Source organism: Neophocaena asiaeorientalis, unplaced genomic scaffold (genome assembly GCF_003031525.2).
Source record: "Neophocaena asiaeorientalis asiaeorientalis breed wild unplaced genomic scaffold, Neophocaena_asiaeorientalis_V1.1 scaffold136, whole genome shotgun sequence".
Lineage (NCBI taxonomy): Eukaryota > Metazoa > Chordata > Mammalia > Artiodactyla > Phocoenidae > Neophocaena > Neophocaena asiaeorientalis.
Window position 1 is genome coordinate 6,123,549 of NW_020185333.1, and position 27,991 is coordinate 6,151,539.

Genomic DNA, 27,991 nt, shown 5'->3' on the forward strand with positions numbered 1-27,991 from the left:
AGAGGGTGTGGAGAAAAGGGAACCCTCTTGCACTGTTGGTGGGAATGTGAATTGGTACAGCCACTATGGAGAACAGTATGGAGGTTCCTTAAAAAACTACAAATAGAACTACCATATGACCCAGCAATCCCACTACTGGGCATATACCCTGAGAAAACCAAAATTCAAAAAGAGTCATGTACCAAAATGTTCATTGCAGCTCTATTTACAATAGCCCGGAGATAGAAACAACCTAAGTGCCCATCATCGGATGAATGGATGAAGAAGATGTGGCACATATATACAATGGAATATTACTCAGCCATAAAAAGAAACAAAATTGAGTTATTTGTAGTGAGGTGGATGGACCTAGAGTCTGTCATAGAGAGTGAAGTAAGTCAGAAAGAGAAAAACAAATACCGTATGCTAACAAATATATATGGAATCTAAGGAAAAAGAAAAGGTCCTGAAGAACTTAGGGGTAAGACGGGAATAAAGACACAGACTTACTAGAGAATGGACTTGAGGATATGGAGAGGGGGAAGGGTAAGCTGTGACAAAGTGAGAGAGTGGCATGGACATATATACACTACCAAACGTAAAATAGATAGCTAGGAGGAAGTAGCCGCATCGCACAGGGACATCAGCTCGGTGCTTTGTGACCACCTAGAGGGGTGGGAGGGAGGGAGACACAAGAGGGAAGAGAGATGGGAACATATGTATATGTATAACTGATTCACTTTGTTATGAAGCAGAAACTAACACACCATTGTAAAGCAATTATACTCCAATAAAGATGTTAAAAATAAAAAAAGATAGGATCTTAATAGGTCCTGAGAAAAGCTTTACTGAGATCTTCAGGATTATTGCAGTATGCCGCTAACTGGTTTTCCTGATTTAGATTTCCCTACTTGCCCTTTCGCAGTCCAAGTCAATATCACAGTCAGGTGAGTTCTTAAAAACAGCAGTTTTCAACCTTGACTTTGTATCAAAGTTATTTGTGAAGCATTAACAAATAAAAAGAAAGGTGCCTAGACTCCACTCTCAGATACTTTGACTAAGTGGGTCTTATGTGGGTCCAAATCATCTGTATGGGTGATTCTGATATGCAGCCAGGATTGAGAACCATTGTCTTGAACAAATATGTTGCTTCCCTGATGAACAAGCTTCAGATCCTGCAATATGTGCATTATAGGATCCAAACCCTTGGCCCAGGCATCCGAGCCTCCATCTCTAATCTGATGCCGATGTGCCCTTATTCACTCCCTTTTTTATTCCTCTTCTCTAGCTACCGGGACTACTGTTACATCCCAAAGGCAAGTATGAAATTTTATCCACTTTATTGTACTCTCCACTGCACTTAGCACAGTGCTAAGTTAAATAATACTGGGTTCAAATACATTATATAAATATATTGTATTTTTCCTGCTTTTTGGACTTATGGAAAACAGAAAATTTACTAGTTTTAGGCTGACCCAAGTTATTAGTTTCTTTTGGGACTCTGCTACCCATCAGTGTTCCAATAGGCCATATTTTACGAGAGTTTACATTCAGACCCACATTTCTGATACATATTTAATATAGCAGTGGTTCAAGAACTTTAGTGTGTATCAGCCTCACCTGGGATGCTTGTTAGAAATACAGATTCCTAGGCCCCGCTCCAAACCTACATTAAGATCCATATCGTGAGAATCACAGTTTGTAATATTTTGTCTGGCTTAGGACACAGCGAGCCTAGGATGAGACCTGGCCTCCTAGTTTTCATCATTCTTCCTCTCAACAAAAAGAGTGGCCAGTACTACCTGGGCTGATGTGGGGATAGAAATACACCCAACTTGTGAAGGGAAAGGTGGGTAAAAGTCTGGGATACATGAATAAAGATCACTGTGGGGAGCATAGGAGACACATGAAGCCAATTGCAGGGCAAGTCCTGGAAGGCTGAGATGAGTTCAAATTGTAACTGATTTAAAAAGCTGACCTGGCTATGAAATATTTTATCTCATTGATTTTTTTTTATCTCATTGATTTTTAAGAAACACGCCTCCATACAGTAGGAATCAAGGAAACAAGGATTCTTTTCAAATTATTCACTAACTCAAAATACCAGAAGCACTGAATGAACCCATTTCAATTAACACTGTGAGTACATGAGAAAATAACTGCCACTGGGGAAAGGATGGTCCTCCTGTTAAACTGTCACACCACTGCTCAGCCGGCCCCAAACCTGCCATCATGTTAAATGAGAGGATCGATGATGGTCGATTGGATTGTTGGCTTCATTTGGTGATGGTGACAGGTCCTGTACAAGTGCTGAATGGAAGAGAGCAAGGAGCTATTCTGCCTGTCAACCTGGGATGAACTAAGATCAAATATCCCCATTATTGCTCAAGCATTGGAAGCTTCTCTGATATGCATGGATCCTTTTTGCCTTAACATTTTTGTTTGTTTTTAGTTTAGCCCTTCTCTTGGGTCTTCAATGATGTTGGGGATTCACTATTTTATACCTCCCCCATCTGTGCCTCTTTCAGCCCCATTTGTTGGGCAGACAGGCTGAGAGTTAGCCAGGATCCAATAGCCTGGATTTTTGCCCTTCTCTGCTCTTGATCTAAGTAGATGAAACAACGTAAGCCAAGCAAATAGTTAGGTAATAGACTGCCTAAATTGCAGAGGATGGATGAGGTCTAAAGATGAAATATGGAGATATGTGTGAAGTTATGTCACAACGAGACCTCTAGTAATTAAGAACTTGCTCACAGAAAAGAGGTTGTGTTTAGCCTCTAAATGGAGACAAATGAAAGGCGTTCAAAGTTACACAGGTGCTTTTGTAGCAAAAAGCAATCGGCCCCTTCATTTTTGACTTGGACCATAACACAGAAAGAGTGGGCCACACAGTGAGAGTTGGCAGCAGTATGTTTGAAAAAATAAGAGGAAGGAGGATTGCGCACTCTATGGTTATAACTTGGGGAATTTACTGCTGGCAGAACCTTCGAGAAAAATATTTTAGTTGGAAATAATAGTAAAGTCTAGTTAGTGATATTCAAGGAACCTCATGAATTGTAAATTCAGCTTATGAATAAAAAAAATACAGCCCAGCTCTATTTATTAGAAGATGCTTATATATTAAACAAGTGCATCAGGGTCCTTATAATAATATTATAAATATTCTATTGTCTGAGGGAACACCACTTTCTTAAAAGACCATATTCTGAGCAAGTACCACCCTCAAACTATATGCCTGCAGGGATGCTTCCAGTAGCTGTGATTTAATCAGCACACCACTGATTTTTGGAGGCACGTTAGCTCCTTTAGCCCACCAGGATTCTATTAAGTGCTTTAGAAGAGGTAATCTAATCTACTGAATGGCCTGAAAGATCAAAAGCACCTCCAAACACAAGCAACTCCTCCACTTCTCAACCATAGGGTCAGGGAACTGGGAATATTATTTCAACTGCTTAGGAAAGGTAGGTGAAAGTGCTGGGCAGAGGACAGGCAATTATCTCTCTGCTGTGTGTTAAGCAGCATTTCGCCTGGCTGTTAAATTACTTCCAGCTGTTGGCAACAATTTTCTCCTCATCATGGCGGGAACGAGAGACCCTGGCAAATGCTGAAGACCAGTGCGAGTCGCTGATTAAATCCAAGATCCAGCTGGAGGCCAGCGTCCAGGCGCTGCCTGCGTTGGGGGTTGGGGGGAGGAAGAAAAGGAGGTAAATTCCCAGCTGACTGCCGGAGGGCGGAGACTCGAAGATGAATGTTCCGCGTCGAAGAAGAAAGAAATCGATGACCTGGAGACACTATTGGCAAAGTCACAGAAGGAGAAGCATGCTTCAGAGTACAAGGTACTTTTTCTATAATGTCAGGAAGGCCTAGATGCCTGAATTCCACACTCTCAATTGGGCTCCAGGACCAGACTTGCTCTGTTTATATTAATTAACACAGTGGTCCGCAACTTTACAGCACTGGGAGTCAGAACTGGCATCAAATGAAGGATCTGGTGAACTGTGCCATCCTAACTCAAAGTTCCAACTTGAATTTATGGAACCCCACTTAATCTCCCAAATGAAACGTTTTCATTTGTTCCAATCTAATTGCAGGTGAAATCTGATAGAAAGAGCAAAATGGTTTCATTGGGCCTCTCTAAGTATCCTTTTTTGGAAGGAGAGGGAACAGGATGCAGTTTATTGAAAGGTGATTTGGGACACGTCTGAATTCCCACCTCTGTCATTGATTTGGAGCTTGACCTTGAGATGTCATTTTAATTCCAGCTAAGGACCTTAATGTTTTGTTCATTTTAACTGAGGTTTTTATCTTGTGCATCTGTGTATAGACTGAAGTCAGCTGAGGGGTCTGTATCAAACCTTTGAGAAAAAAAAAAAGTCTCCAGAACAATATCGTAATTTTGGCAGCTGATTAAAGAGCAACTCTTGTACATCAGTTCCCTTTCATAAAAAGCACTTGGACCTGATATAAATGGCTTACACTTTTGCCTATTTTATCAGCTGGAACTCTCTTTAACTGCCACTTTCTTAGGATTTGAGGCACAAGATTAATATTGCCCCGAATACTCTAAACAAAGCTAAATTACCTTTAGTGGTGTTCTTGTTATACAAATAATACGACACTCTGAATACTGGCCATCCACTGACCTATGCTGATAATATATATATATATTTTTTTTAATTAATTAATTATTTTTGGCTGTTTTGGGTCTTCGTTTCTGTGTGAGGGCTTTCTCTAGTTGCGGCGAGGGGGGGCCACTCCTCATCGCGGTGCGTGGGCCTCTCACTATTGCGGCCTCTCTTGTTGCAGAACACGGGCTCCAGACGCGCAGGCTCAGTAGTTGTGGCTCACGGGCCTAGTTGCTCTGCAGCATGTGGGATCTTCCCAGGCCAGGCCTTGAAACCTTGTCCCCTGCATTGGCAGGCGGATTCTCAACCACTGCGCCACCAGGGAAGCCACTATGCTGATAATAATTGATTAACCAGAATACCCCATTCCCCGACCAGGAGAGCTAACAGATCATTTGTGTCTGTGTGTAAAAGAAAAAGTGAATTTAGAGTTTTAAAAAGTCCATCAGGAATTTGGCTAAATTTGGTTCTTTATGACAGTCGATACCACATGAGATTTTTGGTCCTAGAAAAGAGAGGAGATGGCCCTTAGTGTTTATACCCCACCTTCCATAAGTGGCTCTCATGGAACTGTTGTCTCTTCTCCCCACAGGTTAAGAATCTGACTGAGGGGGTGGAGTCTCTCAGTGAGGACGTCAGCAAACTTCAGCGAGCAGCCAGGGTGCGCGGGAGGCCTGCCAGCAGACCCTGGAGGACCTGCACGCAGAAGAGTAAACCCTCACCCTGAGCAAAACCAAGCTGACACTACAGCAGCCAGCGAACGAGGTCAGTAGTGATATGTCTTGCTAGTTAGCTGTGTGTCTACATCTGTACAAACCTCCACTTTTTACTTAGTTCATTTATCTTGACATTTTCAGGAAAACTTAGTAGCATGGTTAATTTCCCTCATTATTTAGAAATAAGAGGTGAGCCACTACAGTAGAAGAAAGGCCCCAGCATGTAATCTGTCTGTTTTTATATGCAACTTTCACACAACCCTGGGCAGTGGGAGAACACTGAGATGAATCGTGAAGGGGTATCAATCTGACTGACTGTTCCCCACAGAACCTGGTGTTTTGCCCCGCAGATATGTTGGCGCTTTATCTGACACTAGTACTGAAGGATTGCTTTAAGGCCCTGTTGTGTCTCCAGCCATGCACTGAGGTTTGTTAAAGTAAAAAGATATGTAAGTCGCAAGCTGTGTTCTACCAACACTATTGGAAAACACTTGTAAGATTCTGGAGATGGTGCCCCTGTTCTGCCTCCAAATACCCTGTGAAATAAAGATGCTTCAGACGAGTCTCAGTGGTTAGGTTCATCACTCTTCCTGTTTCCTCCCAGCTGACAGTGTGTGCATTCACTGTTTCATTAGTCCCCAAAGCTTAGCTTTTATTAAATTGCTGACAAGCGTGGTTAGGGTTTTTTTTTTTTATTATCTGCTTCTTTTTCCTCATGCCTTTCTATCAGTTTCCTCTATTACCTATTAGTCATCTCACTTCTCCTCCTATTTCCACTGATACATATCTCACAAAGCCTCAATATGGGGATTTATTGGTTGTGTGCAAACAACACACACACTTGTTCTCTCGCAGAGTTCATTTATTTTCAGGCTTTTGCATACGCCCTCCAGAAATTCTCCCTTCTCCCCTATTCGAATTTTATATCTTTTGCTAGTCACAGGAAATAGCTTCTATTGTGGCAAAGTAAATATATCACTGAAAACTAGCCATATTGTAACTGTTGTTTAGCCTCCCACTAAGCTAACCTCAACATCATGGTTGGCAACACTACAGACAGAACTTGAATGTTCTGATCACCTTGATGGAGGTACCAGAATATGACACAATGTTATGGACCATAGAGGGTACCAAGGTGGTAAAGGAGGGTGTGGAAATCATGCCATGTGAGATGCGTTTGAAAGGGTCAGTGATACTGGGTTGGAAGACTCAGGACAGCTGCCTAACATTCGTGAATGATCATGTGGGGACAGATTTGTTTGGTGCTGCTCCAGGGAGCAGAGCTTAGGCTGGTGGGATGAACTTACAGAGACTACTTTGGCTTCTTATGAAGAAGTGCTCCTGAGTAAATGGACTTATCCACCCATGAAATGAGCTGCCATGTGAAGAAGTGAGCTTCCCATCACTGGAAAGCAATCAAACAAGGGCTCACTAGGCATCTTCTTCTGTAGGCTAGAACACGTATTCCTTAATCTTTAAAGTTTTCCTTCATCACCGTGATTTCTAGATTCTTTTGTTGTCCTATTGATGTGTACAATATTTATTTTAAAATATCTACATAACTGGGCATCATTTACAGACTCTGCTTGTATTTTTCTTTCTTTTTCCAGAAGGTAAGTGGTTAATGAACACATCTAGTAAAGTATAAACTTTACTTATTTATTGGGCTCAATAATGTCTCCTTCTGTCAGCTTGAGGGTGCCCTTGAACAGGAGAGCAAAGCGAGAATGAACTGGGAAAAGGAAAAGTGCAAACTGGAGGGCGAGGTAAAGCTGAACCGGGAAAGCATGGAGGACCTGGAGAGCAGGCAGCTGCAGCTAGCAGGAAAGCTGAGGAGGTGAGTCACCTTTCTGTTGACTCGAGATTCTGGGAGACCTTTTATTGGAGGAAACAGCTCTCTCATGTCATTTATCCTCATGACCCTAGGGCCAGATGTCTTAAGACCCGAAGGGGAGGATAAGAAGGATAACAAGCCTAGGAAATTGATTTTTTTTTCTTTTGCTATACTTTATGTGAACTTTCTTTTTATAATTATGTAATAACCTACAAGAAAGTAACTGAGAAGGCTGACTAGTAGATGCGAATGAAAGGTGTAAGGCACAGGAGATGCGAATTATTGGAATTTGAAGTTACAAGTCAAAATAAAAATCGCTCACTTCTTTTACTCATGATGAGACCAATGGCCTAAAGTAAAAAAATAAAAATAGAAAATAAATCCTAATGTGAAGTCCCATATACCATCTGATCATTTAAAAAAAAACCAAAACTTATTTGCCAGATATAACCTCATTAACATTTATATAACTTTTTTTGGTCAAATAATTAACTGTATAAGTATTAAACCTTAAAATTGAAAGCAAAACATAACATGATCAAAATCAGTAGACCTTCAGTTCACATGGATTCCCAAGGAGCTCAGGGCAAGACGGCCCTCTCAGTTTAGTTTCATCATTCAGTGAAATGGATTTTCTTACCTTGTCCCTATTGTCTTCCTCTGTTCAGCTAGACTTTCTTCTTCTTCTCCATATTTAAAAAAAAAATTTGGCTGAGCTACGCAGCATGCAGTATCTCAGTTTTCTGACCAGGGATTGAACCTGTGCCCCCTGAAGTGGGAACCCATAGTCTTAACCACTGGACTGCCAGGGGAGTCCCCAGCTAGACTTTCTTCTAACCATTAGGGATTTTCCAGTTATTTGGAATAGATCAAATAAGAGAGAGAAACAGTGAGATCTAAGAGTGAGATAAGGCCAGGTTAAAGCTGGGAGCCCACTGGTTATTGGAGCCCACAGTGAAGAAGAAGAAAGTCAAGTGAGCAACTATGAGCTTCTGGTTTTCCTGTCTGTGTACATGAGTTTCCATTACACATGCTTGTGGTCAGACTTGATTAATAGCCTACCAATAAGTTACTGAACTTGATAGGTGTTTCCGACTTGATAGGTAGGAAAAGATGAAATAAGTAACCCTATGAATGTAACGGAACAGTGAAAGGCAAAATGATGATAGAGTTCCCTAAGCGTTCAATTTTGAAGATTGTGTTTCAGCTCAGCAAAGTGAAACTGATACTCTATGTCCTTGTAGGCCACAGGTCAAAGAGCTCTGGCATTTCAGAAACCCAAGTTTTCAGGAAATGATAAATTTATTATACAACATTTTCTCTAAATGGACCTATGTATATATGGAAACAATACATGAAAATGTGGCATTTTAAAATGGTGATGACAGGATAGAATACTTAATAAATAACACAGATTATAAGCTCTTCATCTTCTGAGATAAAAATTAAATTTCTTCCTCACGCTATTCACACAAACACAAAATCCAATTTCATTAAAGAATTAAATGCAAAAATCAAGCTATAAAATCATTAGAAAATGCAGCATTATTCACCATAGCCAAGATATGGAAACAACCTAAATGCCCACTGATGGATGAATGGGTAAAGAAAATGTGGTGTATACATTTAATGGAACATTTTTCAGCCTCTTTTTAAAGGAAATCCTGCCGTATGCAACAACATGGATGAACCTGGAGGACATTATGCTAAATGCAATAAGTCGGTCACAGAAGGACAAATAGTGCATGATTCCACTTATATGAGGCATCCCAAACAGTCAAACTCATAGAAACAGAGTAGAATGGTGGTGTCCAGGGGCTTGGAGGCAGGGGGAAATGTGGAGTTGCTCTTCAATGGGCATAAAGCTTCCATCGTGCAAGACGATTAAGTTCTAGAGATGATTAAGTTCTAGAGTGACATACAATGTTGTGCCTATAGTTAATAAAATTGTACACTTAAATATTTGTTGAGAGGGTAGATCTCCTGTTAAATGTTCTTCAATTAAATAAAACAGCAAAAACCATTAAAAAACAAAACCATTAAAAGACAATATAGGTGGTAAGTCTTAGGAAACTGGCAGGTCAGACTGAATGAGTCACAAAAATCCAAAGGCATAAAAGGAATATATTGATAAATTTGATGTTGATACATCGACATTTTAAACATTTATGTGGCAAAAGCCAACATAAATAAAACTGGGGCAAATTAGAAAGTGGGAGAAATATCTGCAGCAGATATCAAAAAATAAATATCAAGAGTATTAAAGGAAAATCTATAATTCAATAATTAGATGAACAACCTAACAGAAAAATGGGCAACGGACACAAGCGGGCAGTTCATTTGTTTTATTGCCCATTTTAAAATCCTCATAGTTGATAACATGCTGTCCTCACTAGTAAACAAGGACATTCATTATAAAACAATGACATACTAATCTGTTAGATTAGGAAAAATTTAGAAGTGTGCTAATGTTGAGTGCAAATGTAGAGAAAGAACCTCACACTGCTATTGGAGGTCAAAGGGCAAGGTTATAAGTTTTAAAACACACACCTATACCCGACGCACCAATTCCCTGCTTGATATCCACTCTGTAGAGACACTCACATGTACACAAGGGTGCATGTATATGAACAGCATTATTTGTAAAAGTAAAATTTGGGGGAAAACCTCAATGTTTATTAATAGGGAAATGGATAAATAACCACACAATATCTAAATCATAAACTAGTATGTCACAGTTAATTTTTAAGTGAAGTAATCTATGTGTAGGCCAACATGGAAAAATCTCCATGTATTATTGCGTTAAAAATGTTGTAGAATTATAAATTCAACTGTATACAGTATTACACCTTTCACAGTAAAGAAAATGAAACTAATTCTACTGATATATAAGCACAAACATATGTCAATACTCAGAAAAATGTCTGGAGGATTCACACCGAACTGATTATGGTGGTTACCTCTAGGCAAGGAAGAGAGATTGGGTATAATAGCCAAGAAGACTTCAGCTATAGATGTAATAGCTGAATTTTTTACAGTGAATGACTTCATGTGTTATTACTATAATTTAAAGAATATTTAAACAAAATGTTATTACTCTGAGCAATTCCACTTGATACCTCTTTTCCCTAACAGGAAAGAATTAGAAATGAATCAGATGAGCTCAAAGGTGGAGAATGAGAAAGGCCTGGTGGCTCAGCTTCAGAAGATGGTTAAAGAGCTCCAGGTAATCATTTATCAAATACCTGTGTGCACCTGTAGTTAGATCCATGGGTGATGATTGACACTTCAGTGACAGATGCTCTGCCAAGGTACCCATAGCTCTAGCCAACTATAGATGAGGCAGAAAAGAGCAGTGGTTGAGAAGGTAACCTGGCATACTATAGATATGTGACTCTGGAGAACATTACTGTTTAAGCTTAGATTTCCTAATCACGAAGGTAATAAAAAAACAAGTAGCTAATTTGTTGAACGTTTGACATAAACTAGGTATTGTGCTAAAACCCTGGACATCTACATTTTTACTCATTAATCTTCCTGACAACCTTTGAGCTAAAATTAAATGCAACAGTACATTTAAGTGGTAAGCGCAGTGCCTGACCCATGGTAAGCATTCAGTGCTACCAATTTAATTTTTTATGATGATTAGTTTTTGTGATTAGAAGGCAATTATGCTGAAAATCTGTCTTGTAGCTACTTGTAGCCTCAAAACATTATTTGATAATGGGCAGCTATTTATAAGTTTTAGACCAGGCAACTGTTTTATACTATATGACCACATTATAAAGTAATTTAAAGCATGGATACATTTAACTTCTCATGTATACATGCAGATGGATTTTTTTCCTTTGAAGGTAAGTAGTTATCTCACTAATGTAACTATTATTCAAAATACTTTTGGAACTTTTTTCTGATTATTACCTTCTGAGATATTTTGAGCCAAATTAGACCAGTCTCACTGCTTTATGGGCAAGCTTTCAGACAATATTAATCTCTAAGTGACTGCCTATCATATTCACCAGGCTTCTCTTCAAATGATACTTTATCCAAAAAATGTTCAATTTATCCAAAATACAAATTTTCTTACCCTGATGATTTAAAAAATACTACCTAAAGGTTATTTCTTTTTATTTTTAATGTCTGAAACATTTATATTAACATATTTCCATACAAATAACCCAAAGAAAGTTTAGTATTAGTTGTTTTTTGTTTGTTTTTTTATACTGCAGGTTCTTATTAGTCATCAGTTTTATACACATTAGTGTATACATGTCAATCCCAATCACCTAATTCATCACACCACCATCCCCACCCCCCCACGGCTTTCCCGCCTTGGTGTCCATACGTACGTTTGTTCTCTACACCTGTGTCTCAGCTTCTGCCCTGCAAACTGGTTCATCTGTACCATTTTTCTAGGTTCCACATACATGTATTAATATATGATATTTGTTTTTCTCTTTCTGACTTACTTCACTCTGTATGACAGTCTTTAGATCCATCCACGTCTCAACAAATTTCATTCAACTCAATTTCATTCCTTTTTATGGCTGAGTAATATTCCATTGTATATATGTACCACATCTTCTTTATCCATTTGTCTGTCGATGGGCACTTAGGTTGCTTCCATGACCTGGCTATTGTAAATAGTGCTGCAATGAACATTGGGGTGCGTGTGTCTTTTTGAATTATGGTTTTCTCTGGGTATATGCCCAGCAGTGGGATTGCTGGATCATATGGTAATTCTATTTTTAGTTTTTTAAGGAAACTCCATGCTGTTCTCCATAGTGGCTGTATCAATTTACATTCCCACCAACAGTGCAAGAGGGTTCCCTTTTCTCCACACCCTCTCCAGCATTTGCTGTTTGTAGATTTTCTGATGATGCCCATTCTAACTGGGGTGAGGTGATACCTCATTGTAGTTTTGATTTGCGTTTCTCTAATAATTAGTGATGTTGAGCAGCTTTTCATGTGCTTCTTGGCCATCTGTATGTCTTCTTTGGAGAAATGTCAGTTTAGGTCTTCTGCCCATTTTTGGATTGGGTTGTTTGTTTTTTTAATATTGACCTGCATGAGCTGTTTATATATTTTGAAGATTAATCCTCTGTCTGATGATTCATTTGCAAATATTTTCTCCCATTCTGAGGGTTGTCTTTTCGTCTTGTTTATGGTTTCCTTTGCTGTGCAAAAGCTTTTAAGTGTCATTAGGTCTTACCTGTTTATTTTTGTGTTTATGTCCATTACTCTAGGAGGAGGATCAAAAAAGATCTTGCTGTGATTTCTGTCAAAGAGTGTTCTGCCTATGTTTTCCTCCAAGAGTTTTATAGTGTCCGGTCTTACATTTAGATCTCGGATCCATTCTGAGTTTATTTTTGTGTATGGTGTTAGGGAGTGTTCTAATTTCATTCTTTTACATGTAGCTGTTCAGTTTTCCCAGCACCACTTACTGAAGAGACTGTCTTTTCTCCATTGTATATCTTTGCCTCCTTTTTCATAGATTAATTGACCATAGGTGCGTGGGTTTATCTCTGGGCTTTCTATCTTGTTCCATTGATCTATGTTTCTGTTTTTGTGCCAGTACCATATTGTCTTGATTACTGTAGAACTAAAGGTTATTTCTAAAGAAATGTTTCAGAAATGTTTGGTTCAGTGACAATATTGTTATAAATAAAGGTCTTGGATCCCAAGATAACTAATTGGAAGGGGATCACGATTACCTGGATGTGGAAATCATACATTTTTTGGCACCTTCTCTGTCATAACTCATCTACAGATTAGATAGCCTTACTTAATGGGCTGGTCTAGAAATTAGCTTCCTCTCAGCAATCATACTCTTATTTAATGAAATTTTTAATATTCTAAAATAGAAGTTATCCTTTTTCCCCTATACTCTAACCTATGCCTAATTATTTAAGGTGATGTTAATGACCATCCTTGTTTTTTTTAATTTAATTTTATTAAATAATTAATTTATTTATTTTTGGCTGTGTTGGGTCTTTGTTTCTGTGTGAGGGCTTTCTTTAGTTGCGGCGAGCAGGGGCCACTCTTCATCATGGTGCGCGGGCCTCTCACTGTTGTGGCCTCTCTTGTTGCGGAGCACAAGCTCCAGACGCGCAGGCTCAGTAGTTGTGGCTCACGGGCCTAGTTGCTCTGCGGTATGTGGGATCTTCCCGGACCAGGGCTCGAACCCATGTCCCCTTCATTGGCAGGCAAATTCTCAACAACTGTGCCACCAGGGAAGCCCACCATCCTTGGTTTTACTGTACTGTCCCACAATGACGCTATCAAGATTTGTTGAGTTCTTTGCTGTTACACTGAAAGACTTTTGGGCTCTGAGAGTTCTTATCACTTCTTTTCTTTGTCTTATAATTCTGCTTCTAATGATATCAGATTACTATCCAATTTAGTAGTCTCATTCCTCCACCCAATTAAAATTATTTTTTATTTCAATTTTCCTGCTACCTTAAATCACCTACAGACTAAGAAACCAAGTAACCAGGTTTGTCAGAATTGTGTGTAAAATTAAATTGATGCTTGTGAGTTAGCTGCTTGAACTCAAAATATTTAGTCTATTAATCATATTTTTGCCCAAGTTTCCAATAGTTGAGGTTGTCAGGTAAGCAAATTCCAGATAAATTAGGTATTGTATATAACATTCATCATGTTATTTTTTTAATAAGCTCTCTTTAAAATGATTCCTTGTTATATGAAAAATATTTTCTATTCCTTTGGAAAGTGCTCTTTATTAAAATTTCCTCTTCATGTATATAGTATAATGAGGTTGCTTATCACCAAGGCCAGGGAAATTGAGAGGAATTACAAATTTTAATCCTGCTCTTGGTATTGGTTTGGATCAAATCATTTAATTTCTCTGTATTCTATCTTCTTTAACTATAAAATGAGAACCAAAAGTGTTAGTTGTGAGAAATAAAAAAAAATACAGTGGAGCTCTTGAATATAAAATATGCTACAAGTGCTTAGTAAAATCAAAATTATTTATTGCTACAGGCTCAGATACAGGTTTTGAAAGACGAACTGGAAGCTTAAAGGACCACTCGAGCCAAGGTAGAAAGGAAGAGAACTGACCTCACCGAGAGCTGGAAAACCTGAATGAGGGGCTGGAGGAGATAGCAGGGGCCAGTTTGGCTCAACTGGAAATAACTAAGAAACAAGAAACAAAATTCCAGAAGCTCCGCTGAGACATGGAAGAGTCCACACTGCACTTTGAGGCAACCTCTGCCTCTTTGAAGAAGAGGCACGGAGACAGCCTGGCTGAGCTGGAGAGCCAGGTAGAAAATCTACAACAGGTCGAGCAGACACTGGAAAAAGACAAGAGTGACGTGCAGCTCAGAGTGAATGATGTCCTGACCCATGTTGAGCAGATGACAAGAGCTAAGGTAAGGAACATTGCCAAGCCCTCCTTGAGGATTTAGGACATGGAAGTAGGCAGAGGAGGGGAAGGAAAAGAAAGTTAAAGCAAACTGGTGACTCAGAGTATTTGCTAGTGGAGGCTAGAGATCTTCAGATTGGCTAGATCAGGTCTAATCTCAGTGATTGTTAAAGTCACATGACCATCCCCTGAAGGTAGCCTGACAGTGGCTTCTGGTTTCATTGGAATTCCAGTCCATGTTCCTTGTGGGTCTCTCTAGTGATGATGTAGTAAGTAGACTGGACAAGTGAAACCACTAGCTCATGAGTGGTGCTTCTCTCTTGAAGGATGGCTTTGAGTTGGGAGCACTCCACGGTGGGGCTCAGGTACTTTGAGTCCTTCTGAACAAATGGTGGCACAAATAGCTTTGCGGGGAGGAGAGAACTTTTTCTCCTTCATGTCCTCTGTCATCTCTTTAACGAGCCAACACTAGGAGAAACTTTATCACATGTTCTTTCTTCACTGAGCCCATTAATCTCTACACTGCCAGCTCTCATCTCGAATGACTAGTATCAGATCAGAGGTGAGAGCTGCCTTACCTCCTGGCAGTTGAGAGGAGCCTTGCTTGAGGTCACACAGAGCAAGTAGCTGGTGCCAAATTGTCCTTGTGAGCAGAATTTATAGTCACCCGGGAAAGACGAACCAACAATAAATCTTGATCTTTATGGACGGTGGTCAGAAAAATGTAGAATTTCTTCAGATACTGAGTGACTCCTGAAACGTTTAGCATTAATTTCCTTTAAAGACCATGTTGAGTAGAAACACAACTACCCTGCTTTTCCTTCTCTTTCTTTCCACTGTACCTGCCAACCCACCTCCAATTATCTTAAAATATAAATCTAGTGAGGACTTAGGACCTCTCTTCCTCCGTCTCTTCTGTATTCTGCATTTTGTATCAATTCTGTCCTCAACAATGAAAATATTCTCACTCCTTGCCCTTGTAGGCTTCATCTTCTTTTGTCAGCCCAAGTGAGCCCTGGAAGACCTCACTCTCTTCATATTCTTTGCCTCTCATTCATCCTCAGGAACTCTTCTGTTTCTGTACATTTTAGTAGGAAGTCATAAAATCATAAAACTGTTGATAGGTTCACCATAAATCCATACTAATTAGGTGTGAATTTTATACTTTCCAACTTCCTATAGAATTTCATTGCTGCTCAGAAGTTCTTTGTTCTTCTAACTCACTTTGTTTTATTTTAGAAGAGAAACAGACTTCTAACCCTGCCTTTCTGAATCCTTCCTTTTAATAAATGCTGCCTTTCTGAATCCTTCCTTTTAATAAATGTTAACAACTTACTGATAAGATTAAGACCATTAATTATAACTCCTCTCTTCACCTTATAAGCTATTCACTCATCCATTTATTTCCTTCTTGTTCCAAAGAATAAAATATTCTTCCACATGGGCATTATTCACCCACTGCAAAAAACAAAAGGCTTTTCCACACTAAGAATGGTATTTTGAGAAAAAAGCAAAGTCTGTCCATATCTGTCTTAATCTGACTCCTTGACCAAAAAGTAATGTTCTATTTATCTATTGATATGTAACGAATCACTTAGAGTTAAAACAATAATTTATTATTCTCTCTCTTGGTTCTGGAGGTTGACAGGCTTATCGCAGATGGTGGTTGAGACTGGAATCATCCGAAGGTTTACTCATTTGCGTGTCTGGCTCCTGGGCTGGGATAGCTAGACAGTTGGGGGCTGGTTGGAAATCTCTCTTTTTGTGTGACCTCTCCATGTAGCTAACTTGGGTTTCCTCATAGCATGGCAGGCATAGGGGAGTTGGACTTCTTACATGGCAATTCAGGGCACTAAAAGCAAATATTCCAAGAGACCAAAGGTGCAAAGACTCTTGTGAGGAAGGCTTACAATACAGTGGAGTGATTCTGTGTGACTCCCAACAGTGATGAGTCACAGGGCTAAGGTCTACACATGGCTGCGAAGAGACTGTGGCTACCTGGGGGGCCATCTTTGGAGACTAGTTCCCACAAGTAGGTGTATACCTCACTACATCCTACTCCTTTAACCTCTGCAATTTCTTTTATTTCCTCTGATTATATTTAAAGTATTTTCTTTTTTTTTCTAACATCTTTATTGGAGTGTAATTGCTTTACAATGGTGTGTTAGTTTCTGCTTTATAACAAAGTGAATCAATTATATATATACATATATCCCCATATCTCCTCCCTCTTGCATCTCCCTCCCACCCTCCCTATCCCACCCCTCTAGGTGGTCACAAAGCACTGAGCTGATCTCCCTGTGCTATGCGGCTGCTTCTCACTAGCTCTCTGTTTTACATTTGGTAGTACATATAAGTCTATGCCACTCTCTCACTTCGTCCCAGCTTACCCTTCCGCCTCTCCATGTCCTCAAGTCCATTCTCTACGTCTGCGTCTTTATTCCTGTCCTGCCCCTAAGGTCTTCAGAACCATTTATTTATTTATTTAGATTCCATATATATGTGTTAGCGAATTACTCCAGCTCTGGTTTTCTTTCTCAAGATTGCTTTGGCTATTCAGGGTCTTTTGTGTTTCCATGAAAGCTGTGAAATTTTTTGTTCTACTTCTGTGAAAAATTTCATTGGTACTTTGATAGGGATTGCATTGAATCTGTAGATTGCTTTGGGTAGTATATCACTTTTACAATGTTGATTCTTCCAATCCAAGAACATGGTATATCTCTCCATCTGTTTGTATCATCTTTCATTTCTGTCATCAGTGTCTTATAGTTTTCTGCATAGAGGTCTTTTGTCTCCTTAGGTAGGTTTATTGCTAGGTATTTTCATCTTTTTGTTGCAATGGTAAATGGGAGTGATTCCTTAATTTCTCTTTCAGATTTTTCATCATTAGTGTATCGGAATGCAAGAATTTCTGTGCACTAATTTTGTATCCTGCTACTTTACCAAATTCATTGATTAGCTCTAGTAGTTTTCTCATAGTATCTTTAGGATTCTCTATGTATAGTATTTTTTCTGCAACTAGTGACAGCTTTACTTCTTCTTTTCCGATTTGGATTCCTTTTATTTCTTTTTCTTCTCTGATTGCTGTGGCTAAAGCTTTCAAAACTATTTTGAATAATAGTGGTGAGAGTGGACAACCTTGTCTTGTTCCTGATCTTAGACAAAATGGTTTCAGTTTTTCACCATTGAGAATGAAGTTTGCTGTGGGTTTGTCATATATAGCCTTTATTATGTTGAAGTAAGTTCCCTCTACGCCTACTTTCTGGAGGGTTTTTATCATAAATGGGTGTTGAATTTTGTTGAAAGCTTTCTCTGCATCTATTGAGATTATCATATGGTTTTTATCCTTCAATTTGTTAATATGGCGTATCACGTTGATTGATTTGCGTATATTGCAGAATCCTTGCATTCCTGGGATAAACCCCACTTGATCATGGTGTATGATCCTTTTAATTGTCTGTTGGATTCTGTTTGCTAGTATTTTGTTGAGGATTTTTGCATCTGTGTTCATCAGTGATATTGGCCTGTAGTTTTCTTTCTTTGTGACATCTTTGTCTGGTTTGGTATCAGGGTTATGGTGGCCTCGTAGAATGAGTTTCGGAGTGTTCCTCCTCTGCTATATTTCAGAAGAGTTTGAGAAGGATAGGTCTTAGCTCTTCTCTAAATGTTTGATAGAATTGGCCTGTGAAGCCATCTGGTCCTGGACTTTTGCTTGTTGGAAGATTTTTAATCACAGTCTCAATTTCAGTCCTTGTGATTGGTCTGTTTATATTTTCTATTTCTTCCTCATTCAGTCTCGGAAGATTGTGCTTTCCTAAGAATTTGTCCATTTCTTCCAGGTTATCCATTTTTTTGGCATATAGATGCTTATAGTAATCTCTCATGATTCTTTGTTTTTCTGCAGTGTCAGTTGTTACTTCTCCTGTTTCATTTCTAATTCTGTTGATTTGAGTCTTCTCCCTTTTTTTCTTGATGAGTCTGGCTAATGGTTTACCAATTTTGTTTATCTTCTCAAAGAGCCAGCTTTAGTTTTATTGATCTTTGCTATCATTTCCTTCATTTCTTTTTCATTTATTTCTGACCTGAATGTTATGATTTCCTTCCTTCTGCCAACTTCGGTGTTTCTTGGTTCCTGCTTCTCTAATTGCTTTAGGTGTACGGTTAGGTTGTTTATTTGAGATGTTTCTTGTTTCTTGAGGTAGGATTGTACTGCTATAAACTTCTCTCTTACAACTGCTTTTGCTGCATCCCATAGGTTTTGGGTCATCATGTTTTCATTGTCATTTGTTTCTAAGTAATTTTTGATTTCCTCTTTGATTTCTTCAGTGATCTCTTGGTTATTAAGTAGTGTATTGTTTAGCCTCCATGTGTTTGTAATTTTTACATATTTTTTCATGTAATTGATATCTAGTCTCATAGCATTCTGGTCAGAAAAGGTACTTGATATGATTTCAATTTTCTTAAATTTACCAACGCTTGATTTGTGACACAAGATATGATCTATCCTGGAGAATGTTCCATGAGCACTTGAGAAGAAAGTGCCTTCTGTGGTTTTGGATGGAATGTCCTTTAACTATCAATTATGTCCATCTTGTTTAATGTATCATTTCAAGCTTGTGTTTCCTTATTTATTTTCATTTTGGATGATCTGTCCATTGGTGAAAGTGGGGTGTTAAAGTCCCCTACTATGATTGTGTTACTGTCGATTTCCCCTCTTATGGCTGTTAGCATTTGCCTTATGTATTGAGATGCTCCTATGTTGGGTGAATAAATATTTACAATTGTTTATCTTCTTCTTGGATTGTTCCATTGATTATTATGTAGTGTCCGTCTTTGTCTCTTGTGGTAGTCTTTGTTTTAAAGTCTATTTTGTCTGATATGAGAATTGCTACTCCAGCTTTATTTTGATTTCCATTTGCATGGAATATCTTTTTCCATCCCCTGAGTTTTAGTCTGTATGTGTCCATAGGTCTGAAGTGCGTCTCTTGTAGAGAGCATATATATGGGCCTCGTTTTTGTATCCATTCTGCCAGTGTGTGTCTTTTGGTTGGGGCATTCAATCCATTTACATTTAAGTTAATTATTGATATGTATTTTCCTATTACCATTTTCTTATTTATTTTGGGTTTGTAGGTCTTTTTCTTCTCTTGTGTTTCCCCACCTAGATAAGTTCCCTTAGCGTTTGTTTTAAAGCTGGTTTGGTGGTGCTGAATTCTCTTAACTTTCTTTTGTCTGTAAAGGTTTTAATTTCTCTGTTAAATCTGAATGAGATCCTTGCTGGGTAGAGTAATCTTTGTTGTAGTTTTTTCCCTTTCATCACTTTAAATATGTCCTGCCCCTCCCTTCTGGCTTGCAGAGTTTCTGCTGAAAGATCAGCTCTTAGCCTTTTGGGGATTCCCTTGTATGTTATTTGTTGCTTTTCCCTTGCTGCTTTTAATATTTTTTCTTTGTATTTAATTTTTGATAGTTTGATTACTATGTGTCTTGGCATGTTTCTCCTTGGATTTATCCTGTATGGGACTCTCTGTGCTTCCTGGACTTGATTGAGTATTTCCTTTACCATATTAGGGAAGTTTTCAACTCTAACGTCTTCAAATATTTTCTCAGTCCCTTTCTTTTTCTCTTCTTCTGGGACCCCTATAATTCGAATGTTGGTGCATTTAATGTCCCAGAGGTCTCTAAGACTGTTCTGAATTCTTCTCGTTCGTTTTTCTTTATTCTGCTCTGCAGTAGTTATTTCCACTATTTTATCTTCCAGGTCACTTATCCATTCTTCTGCCTCAGTTATTCTGCTATTGATTCCTTCTAGAGAATTTTTAATTTCCTTTATTGTGTTGTTCATCATTGTTTGTTGTTCATCATCTTCTAGGTCCTTGTTAAACGTTTCATTCTATCTGTCCATTCTATTTCCAAGATTTTAGATCATCTTTACTATGATTACTCTGAATTCTTTTTCAGGTAGATTGCTATTTCCTCTTCATTTGTTTGGTCTGGTGGGTTTTTACCTTGCTCCTTCATCTGCTCTGTGTTTTTCTGTCTTCTCATTTTGCTTAACTTACTGTGTTTGGGATCTCCTTTTCACAGGCTGCAGGTTTGTAATTCCCATTGTTTTTGGTGTCTGCCCCCTGTGGGTAAGTTTGATTCAGTGTGTTGTGTAGGCTTCCTGGTGGAGGGGACTGGTGCCTGTGTTCTGGTGGATGAGGCTGGGTCTTGTCTTTCTGTTGTGCAGGTCCACATCTGGTGGTGTGTTTTGGAGTTTCTGTGACCTTATTATGATTTCAGGGAGCCTCTCTGCTAATGGGTGGGGTTGTGTTCCTGTCTTGCTAGTTGTTTGGCATAGGGTGTCCAGCACTGTAGCTTGCTGGTTGTTGAGTGGAGCTGGGTCTTAGTGTTGAGGTGGAGGTCTCTGGGAGAGCTTTCGCCATTTGATATTACGTGGAGCCAGGAGGTCTCTGGTGGACCAATGTCCTGAACTCAGCTCTACCACGTTAGAGGCACAGGCCTGGCACTAGGCCAGAGCACCAGGACCCTGTCAGCCACATGGCTCAGAAGAAAAGGGAAAAAAGAAAGAAAGAAAGAAAGAAAAAATATAAATAAAAAGAATTACAGTTATTAAAATAAAACCTAAAAAAAGTATTAAAAATAAAAAATTAAAGTTTTTTTTTTTAAAAAAGAAAGATGGAAGAGAGCAAGAAAACCAAAAAACAAATCCACCAATGATAGCAAGTGCTAAAAACTTTATTAAAAAAAAAAAAAAGGACAGACCGAACCCTAGGACAAATGTTAAAATCAAAGTTATACAGACAAAATCACACAAGGAAGCATACACATAGACACTCACAAAAAGAGAAAAAGGAAAACATATATATATATCTATATATTTTTAAAAAAAGGAAGAGAGCAACCAAATCAATAAACAAATTTACCAATGATAATAAACTCTAAATACTAAACTAAGATAAACATAAAACCAGAAACCAGTCAGTTGCATACAGCAAACCCCACGTCTACAGTTGCTCCCAAAGTCCACTGCCTCAATTTTGGGATGATTTGTTGTCTATTCGGTATTCCACAAATGCGGGGTACATTAAGTTGATTGTGGAGATTTAATCTGCTGCTCCTGAGGCTGCTGGGAGAGATTTCCCTTTCTCTTCTTTGTTACAGCTCCTGGGGTTCAGCTTTGGATTGGCCCGGCCTCTGCATGTAGGTTGCCTGAGGGCGTGTGTTCTTCGCTCAGACAGGATGGGGTTAACGGAGCTGCTGATTCGGGGGCTCTGGCTCACTCAGGCCGGGGGGGAGGGAGGGGCGCGGAGTGCGGGGCGAGCCTGCAGCGGCAGAGGCCAGCGTGATGTTGCACCAGCCTGAGGCGCCGTGTGTTCTCCCAGGGAAGTTGTCCCTGGATCACGGGACCCTGGCAGTGGTGGGCTGCCTAGGATCCTGGGAGGGGAGGTGTGGATAGTGACCTGTGCTCGCACACAGGCTTCTTGGTGGCAGCAGCAGCAGCCTTAGCATTTCTTGCCCTGTCTCTGGGCTCCGCGCTGATAGCCGCGCCTCGCGCCCATCTCTGGAGCTCCTTTAAGCGGAGCTCCTAATCCCCTCTCCTCGCGCACCAGGAAACAAAGAGGCAAGAAAAAGTCTCTTGCCTCTTCGGCAGGTCCAGACTTTTTCGCGGACACACTCCCGGCTAGCTGTGGCGCACTAACCCCTTCAGGCTGTGTTCACGCAGACAACCCCAGTCCTCTCCCGGGGCTCCGACCGAAGCCCGAGCCTCAGCTCCCAGCCCCGCCCGCCCCGGCGGGTGAGCAGACAAGCCTCTTGGGCTGGTGAGTGCCGGTCGGCACCGATCCTCTGTGTGGGAATCTCTCCGCTTTGCCTTCCGCACCCCTGTTGCTGTGCTCTCCTCCGCGGCCCCGAAGCTTCCCGCCTCCGCCACCCGCAGTCTCCGCCCGCAAAGGGGCTTCATAGTGTGGGGAAACCTTTCCTCCTTCACAGCTCCCTCCAATGGTGCAGGTCCCGTCCCTATTCTTTTGTCTCTGTTTTTTCTTTTGCCCTACCCAGGTACGTGGGGAGTTTCTTGCCTTTTGGGAGGTCTGAGGTCTTCTGCCAGCGTTCAGTAGGGGTTGTTCCACATGTAGATGTATTTGTGATGTGTTTGTGGGGAGGAAGGTGATCGCCACGTCGTACTCCTCCACCATCTTGAAGGTCTCTCTTAAAAGAATTTTCTTAATTGGTTCTTTCAAAATTCAGTAATGTCTCCCTTTCCTCAAATTAGCATGTCTAAAACCAAACTTATCCCCTTCTCCTGAAGCTGACACATTTCCTGTGGACATTTTTGTTACCAGCAGCACCCTGTTTCTTCCGTCACCCAGACTCTAAGCCTAGAATTGATTATTTGTTTCCTCTCTGTTCTTGGATTTCCAATCAATTATTACAGCAGGTCAATTTTGCACTGTCTTGCAATTTTTCATTCCATTCCCACTCACATGTATGACTTTCATTATCTTTTTTTTTTTTTTTTTTTTTTTTTTGACTTCCCAGTCCGGGGCACGAACCCGCGTCCCCTGCATCGGCAGGCGGACTCTCAACCACTGCGCCACCAGGGAAGCCCTCATTATCTTTTAACTGGACTATTGCAGTGGTTTTCTAAATTATCTTTTTTTTGCTTTTAGTCTTTTTTTTTCCCCTCTATTTTAAATAGTATCTGTATGAATATTTTGAGAGATGGCTTTATTGAATCATGTCCCTGCTTCAAAGTGAACTCCAAACTTGTGCCCTTCAAGGTACCCTGTGGCTTGTGATCTGACTCCACTTGCCCTGAATATTTTAGATTCTGGTACTTTGTTTCCTGGACCCTCTATTTCAGCCAAATATCTACTTTGCCACCAATATGCCTTTTCCAACTAAACTGTCTCCCTGGAATGCTCAAGTTCAACTTTTCTTATTAAAATTTTATCTGTTTCTTAATTCTTGTAGCACTTTTGGTGTCCCCCTTTTCTGGTGCATTGTATGGTCTTTTCACTTTGCTTCAACAGAAGACATCTCTAAGGCAGAAGCTAGGTCTTATTTTACTCATGTTTACTACATGCTTTCCGTAATCTGTACACTCAGTTACTAGCATTAATCTGTTACATATGCCTCTTGGGAATTCTGTGGCTCATGGGTTTAACAATTTGTCCAGGGTCACAAAAATTATATGGCAGAGCTGGGCCTCAGCTCCAAATCCTGTGTATATCTGTGGGTGACTTCATTCTGCCTTACATATTTGTTGGTGGGATAAAGTGATTCTGTTCACCCTCATACGCATATCCATTATGCTGAACTTTAACTTGTATTGTTTACTTCATCTTTTCTTGACTTATAATGCCAGAAATGCCAATACTCTGTGGTACAGTGGAAACTGAAGCATTTTTGAAAGTATATTAGGCTGACAGAGAGGCTCAGGGCAATTTAGAAGTTATAGGCAATCTCACAATTATCTTGATTATTTTGAATTCCCATTGGTTCCTGAATTTCTAGGAGGCAGCATTTTTATGCATCATTTTAAGAGCCAGCTTTAGGATGAGTGTGCATTATTTCATTAACCTTTTCCTTCTTGGTATCAAAATTTAGTGTCTATCTCTAGGCTTAAACTTGAAGTTCTTTTGAAGGTACCACCCCTTTGAATGTTATACCTCTGTACAGGCCACCTTTAGATGAACAATCTCATTGTCTTTTGCAGACCCTGCTTATGAAAATACTTTTTCAATTGAAAACACTATACCAGTGTAAACAATGCCCATGGATAACTACCATTTGAAGCGGTGCCTAAGGGCAAGTGTCTTTCCTGTGTGCCCAGTGGCTGCCTACTCTGCAGATGTGCACAGCCAGCTTCTCTTGAAAACTGGGGATTCTCTGGCTCCTTTGCTTGCCATATCCACAAAACTAAGTTGTCTTATAGAGATCTGTATTCTTTTACCCTCAGCAAACAGGTGTGTAGCAGAGCACACTCATGACCACAAGCAGAATTGGCATTTCTCCCATCTGGCTGTGTTCCTCTTGGCCCCAGTTCATGGGTCATTTATTACTGGAGAGAACATAAAATAAAGATGGTTCACAGAGTCATCATTTTTATCCAGTTTCTTCTGGGACCCAGGATTCATGACAATTTGAGCCAACTAGGACGTTAAGTCAATTAATCCTTAACATTCCCTTTGTTGTTATGTCATACAATGGTTGCTTAGGAATCTAGTATCTACTGCCTGACTTTTTTTTTTTGCATCTGCACAGGCAATTATCAGTTCAAATCCTAAACCCAATGCATACTAGCTGTGTGAATTTGGGCAAGGTATTTAGCCTCTCTAACTCTGTTTTCTCATTTATAAAACAGAGGCAATCTGAGTTCTTGAGAAATATTGTGAGGAAAACAGCAAGTATGCCAACTTTGACTATCAAATTACTTTCAGAAGTGGGAGCAAACATATTCAACATTTGAAATATTAGAAATTACAGACTATCTAAAAAGTGTTACCTGTGTCACTACTGTAGCTTCTAGTAGCAAGTGGAGAATGTGGATAATTGAGTGTGGCTGGCATTTGCCATCAGTGCTCTAAACTACATGATGCCAATGGCATTGTAGAGAGAGCTGATCACTGAATCTTTGCCAGGTCTGGTTTCATAACCACCACTAAGCGTGGGTGTGCTATGGAACATCTGAGAATAGAACTATTCCTTGTCAGCCTCCAAATGGGCAGGCACCTGATGTGCCTCTTCCCTTGTTTGCTAATCAGTGGATAATATCCCAAGTCAGTTAAAAAAACAAAACAAAACAAGTTTGGGGGTTGGGGCTTATAAGGAAAGCTTGAAGGTGACTTCTAAGTAAACTGTGGTGGGTATGTTGGCCAACCTCTCACAAAAGTCTGCAGTAATTTGAGTGTCCTAGACATTTATTAAGTGCCTATTTTGTGTCAAGCACTACATTTGGCCTTGGGAATATAAGATGTAATCTAGGAGTCTTTCATAAAGAGTTTAAAATAGTCATTAGGGTAAGCTTAAAGAGAACAGTCTTCAACAGAGCATAGGCTCCAGCAGAAGAGCTCCAATATTTGCTGATTCAGACGTTTCCCAGAGGACCAAACCTGGTGTCATCTTTGAAATGTCTTTGGTCCTTGGCCATTGCTATATCATAAAAATTAGTTTAACATGGAAACTATTAGACTCACTACCAGATTTCACAGTTTTCACTATTTTCTTGGAATGCCATTGGTGTGATCCTTTCTTTGTTGTAGTTGTCCCTCCTCTTCCTACTTTTTCCATAGTACTATTTCTTTATAGAGACGAAAGTCTCATGGGGCTGTTTTATGAATTGTGATTTAATACATGTAAAGAGCAAAACACAAAAACAGCTATGTGAAATCTACGGAACTGTGGTTCTATAGTACCACCAGTGTCATTTTATGACTTCTGACCATATTAATAATGAGAATGCAAATTATAGCTAGGTAAAGAGGATAGCACCATCTTACATGTGGCAGCTCTTTGTCCTGAAAATATTGGGTTTCGTGGTATTGGCATTAGTTTCCAGAGTGTGGCAAGAGTCTGATGATTAGATTGGTTACTTAACCAGGTAGAAGTGCAAAGGCCACATGGCATATCCATTTCTTCAAACATGAACAATTCTGAGAGTTAGAGTTTAGGATTGAAATGTTAACTCAACAGGGTAATCAGGAGCCTGCAGCCTTAGTGATCGGGAGGGTCCAGTTGTTTTAACAGTTTAAACTTCTGTTATTGTGCTACTGCAGCTCAGATCCATCTGCTTTCTCCTCTCCTTCTTGGTCAGCCCTTTGGATTTCCTTCCTTCCTCCTCCATCTCTTCCCATCTTTCCTTTCCCTTCCCTCTGAGCCTACCCCCTTGTTAACTGAGCTCCTAATACGTGCTAGACACGATTCAAGGCACTGGGGGCATAATCTGTGATTAGATGGAATCTCTACCCTCATGAAACATATTCTAGCAGGAAAGAAAGATGGTTAAATATATAATACAATGTCAGGAAGTGAATATGTACTTCATCACTGACACGTTTTCTTCTTCAGAAAAGCAATGAATTCTAGAGAGGGTCCCCGATACCCAAAGAGTCATTTCTCCATTAATACCTATAATCTGAAAAGTTTGGGCCTCTGAGGGGCCCAGACCCTGAGTGTATTGTGCTTTCCTAAATTAGAAGACATGGTTTCCCAATGCTGGCTGTGGCTTTCAGGGCAGAGGAGAGCACAAGGGTCCCAGGAACCACCCCTCCCCTCCTTCCTTATGCAGCTAATTCAGCATGGTCTCTATAAACCATGTCCAATCTTTCCTTCTCAACTCATAGGGTAATGCTGAGAAGCTCTGTAGTCTGTATGAGAGCACTTGAATGAAGAAAATGCAAAACTAGATGAAGTGACTCAGTTGGCAAATGATCTGACAGCACAGAAAACAACACTACGGAGTGAAAATGGTAAGTGAACTTTCAGTGATGCTTCACTTATGAGTCTCAATCCCACAGACTGGTAGAGAGACCACTGAAATGGTGAAACAGTTATTGAGCCTGAGTGGGCACTTAAAAATTCTAGGGGACAAATGAGGCCCTTGATGTTACCTTGTCCACAGACACACTCTTGTCTGGGAAAGATCACCTCTGTACCACCTTGGGAGTCCCCGCCCAGGTCTCCTCCTTGAAGGGAAAATGCAACATGCAGTTGACTGGAGCAGCTTTCAAGGTCAAAGGATGGTAGGGGCTGTCCACACAGTCTACAAACATGCCTCTTCATCACATCTACCTCATTGAAATAGGCATTTTTCCTAATTTTCAGTAATGAGCCCACACTTCTTTTTTATATTTAAATTTATTTAAATTTATTTTAAAAATTGAAGTATAGGTAATTTACAATGTTGTGTTGCTTTCAAGTGTACAGCAAAGTGATTCAGTTATACATATATATGTATTCTTTTTAAGATTCTTTTGCATGGTAGGGTATTACAAAATACTGAGTATAGTTCCCTGTGCTATACAGTAGGTCCTTGTTTACCTATTTTATATATAGTAGTGTGTGTATGTTAATCCCAAACTCCTAATTTATGTCCCTCCCCCATCCCTGCTATCCCCTTTGGTAACCATAAGTTTCTTTCTATGTCTGTGAGTCTACTGTTTGTTTTGTAAATAAGTTCATTTGTACCATTTTTTAAAATTCCACATATAAGTGATATCATATGACTTTCTGACTTACTTCACTTAATATGATAATCTCTAGGTCCATCCATGTTGCTTCAAATGACATTATTTCATTCTTTTTTATGGCCAAGTAATATTCCATTGTGTGTGTGTATGTGTATATATGTATACATACACACACACACACACACACACACACACACACACACACACATATATATACATACATACACATCACAGCTTCTTTACCCATTCAGTTGTGGATC

At 39.7% G+C, this 27,991-nt stretch overlaps 1 protein-coding gene across 1 annotated transcript in view; it reads left to right on the plus strand.

The window, feature by feature from the left end:
- MYH15 (myosin heavy chain 15) overlaps positions 1-27,991 on the plus strand; it is a 175,793-nt gene that overhangs the window by 93,281 nt on the left and 54,521 nt on the right. The window contains 10 exon segments of the mRNA XM_024735329.1: positions 3,569-3,657; positions 3,660-3,815; positions 5,197-5,266; positions 5,269-5,369; positions 7,012-7,157; positions 10,290-10,380; positions 14,160-14,241; positions 14,244-14,548; positions 26,886-26,913; positions 26,916-27,011. Coding sequence (XP_024591097.1) covers positions 3,569-3,657; positions 3,660-3,815; positions 5,197-5,266; positions 5,269-5,369; positions 7,012-7,157; positions 10,290-10,380; positions 14,160-14,241; positions 14,244-14,548; positions 26,886-26,913; positions 26,916-27,011 — 1,164 coding nt within the window.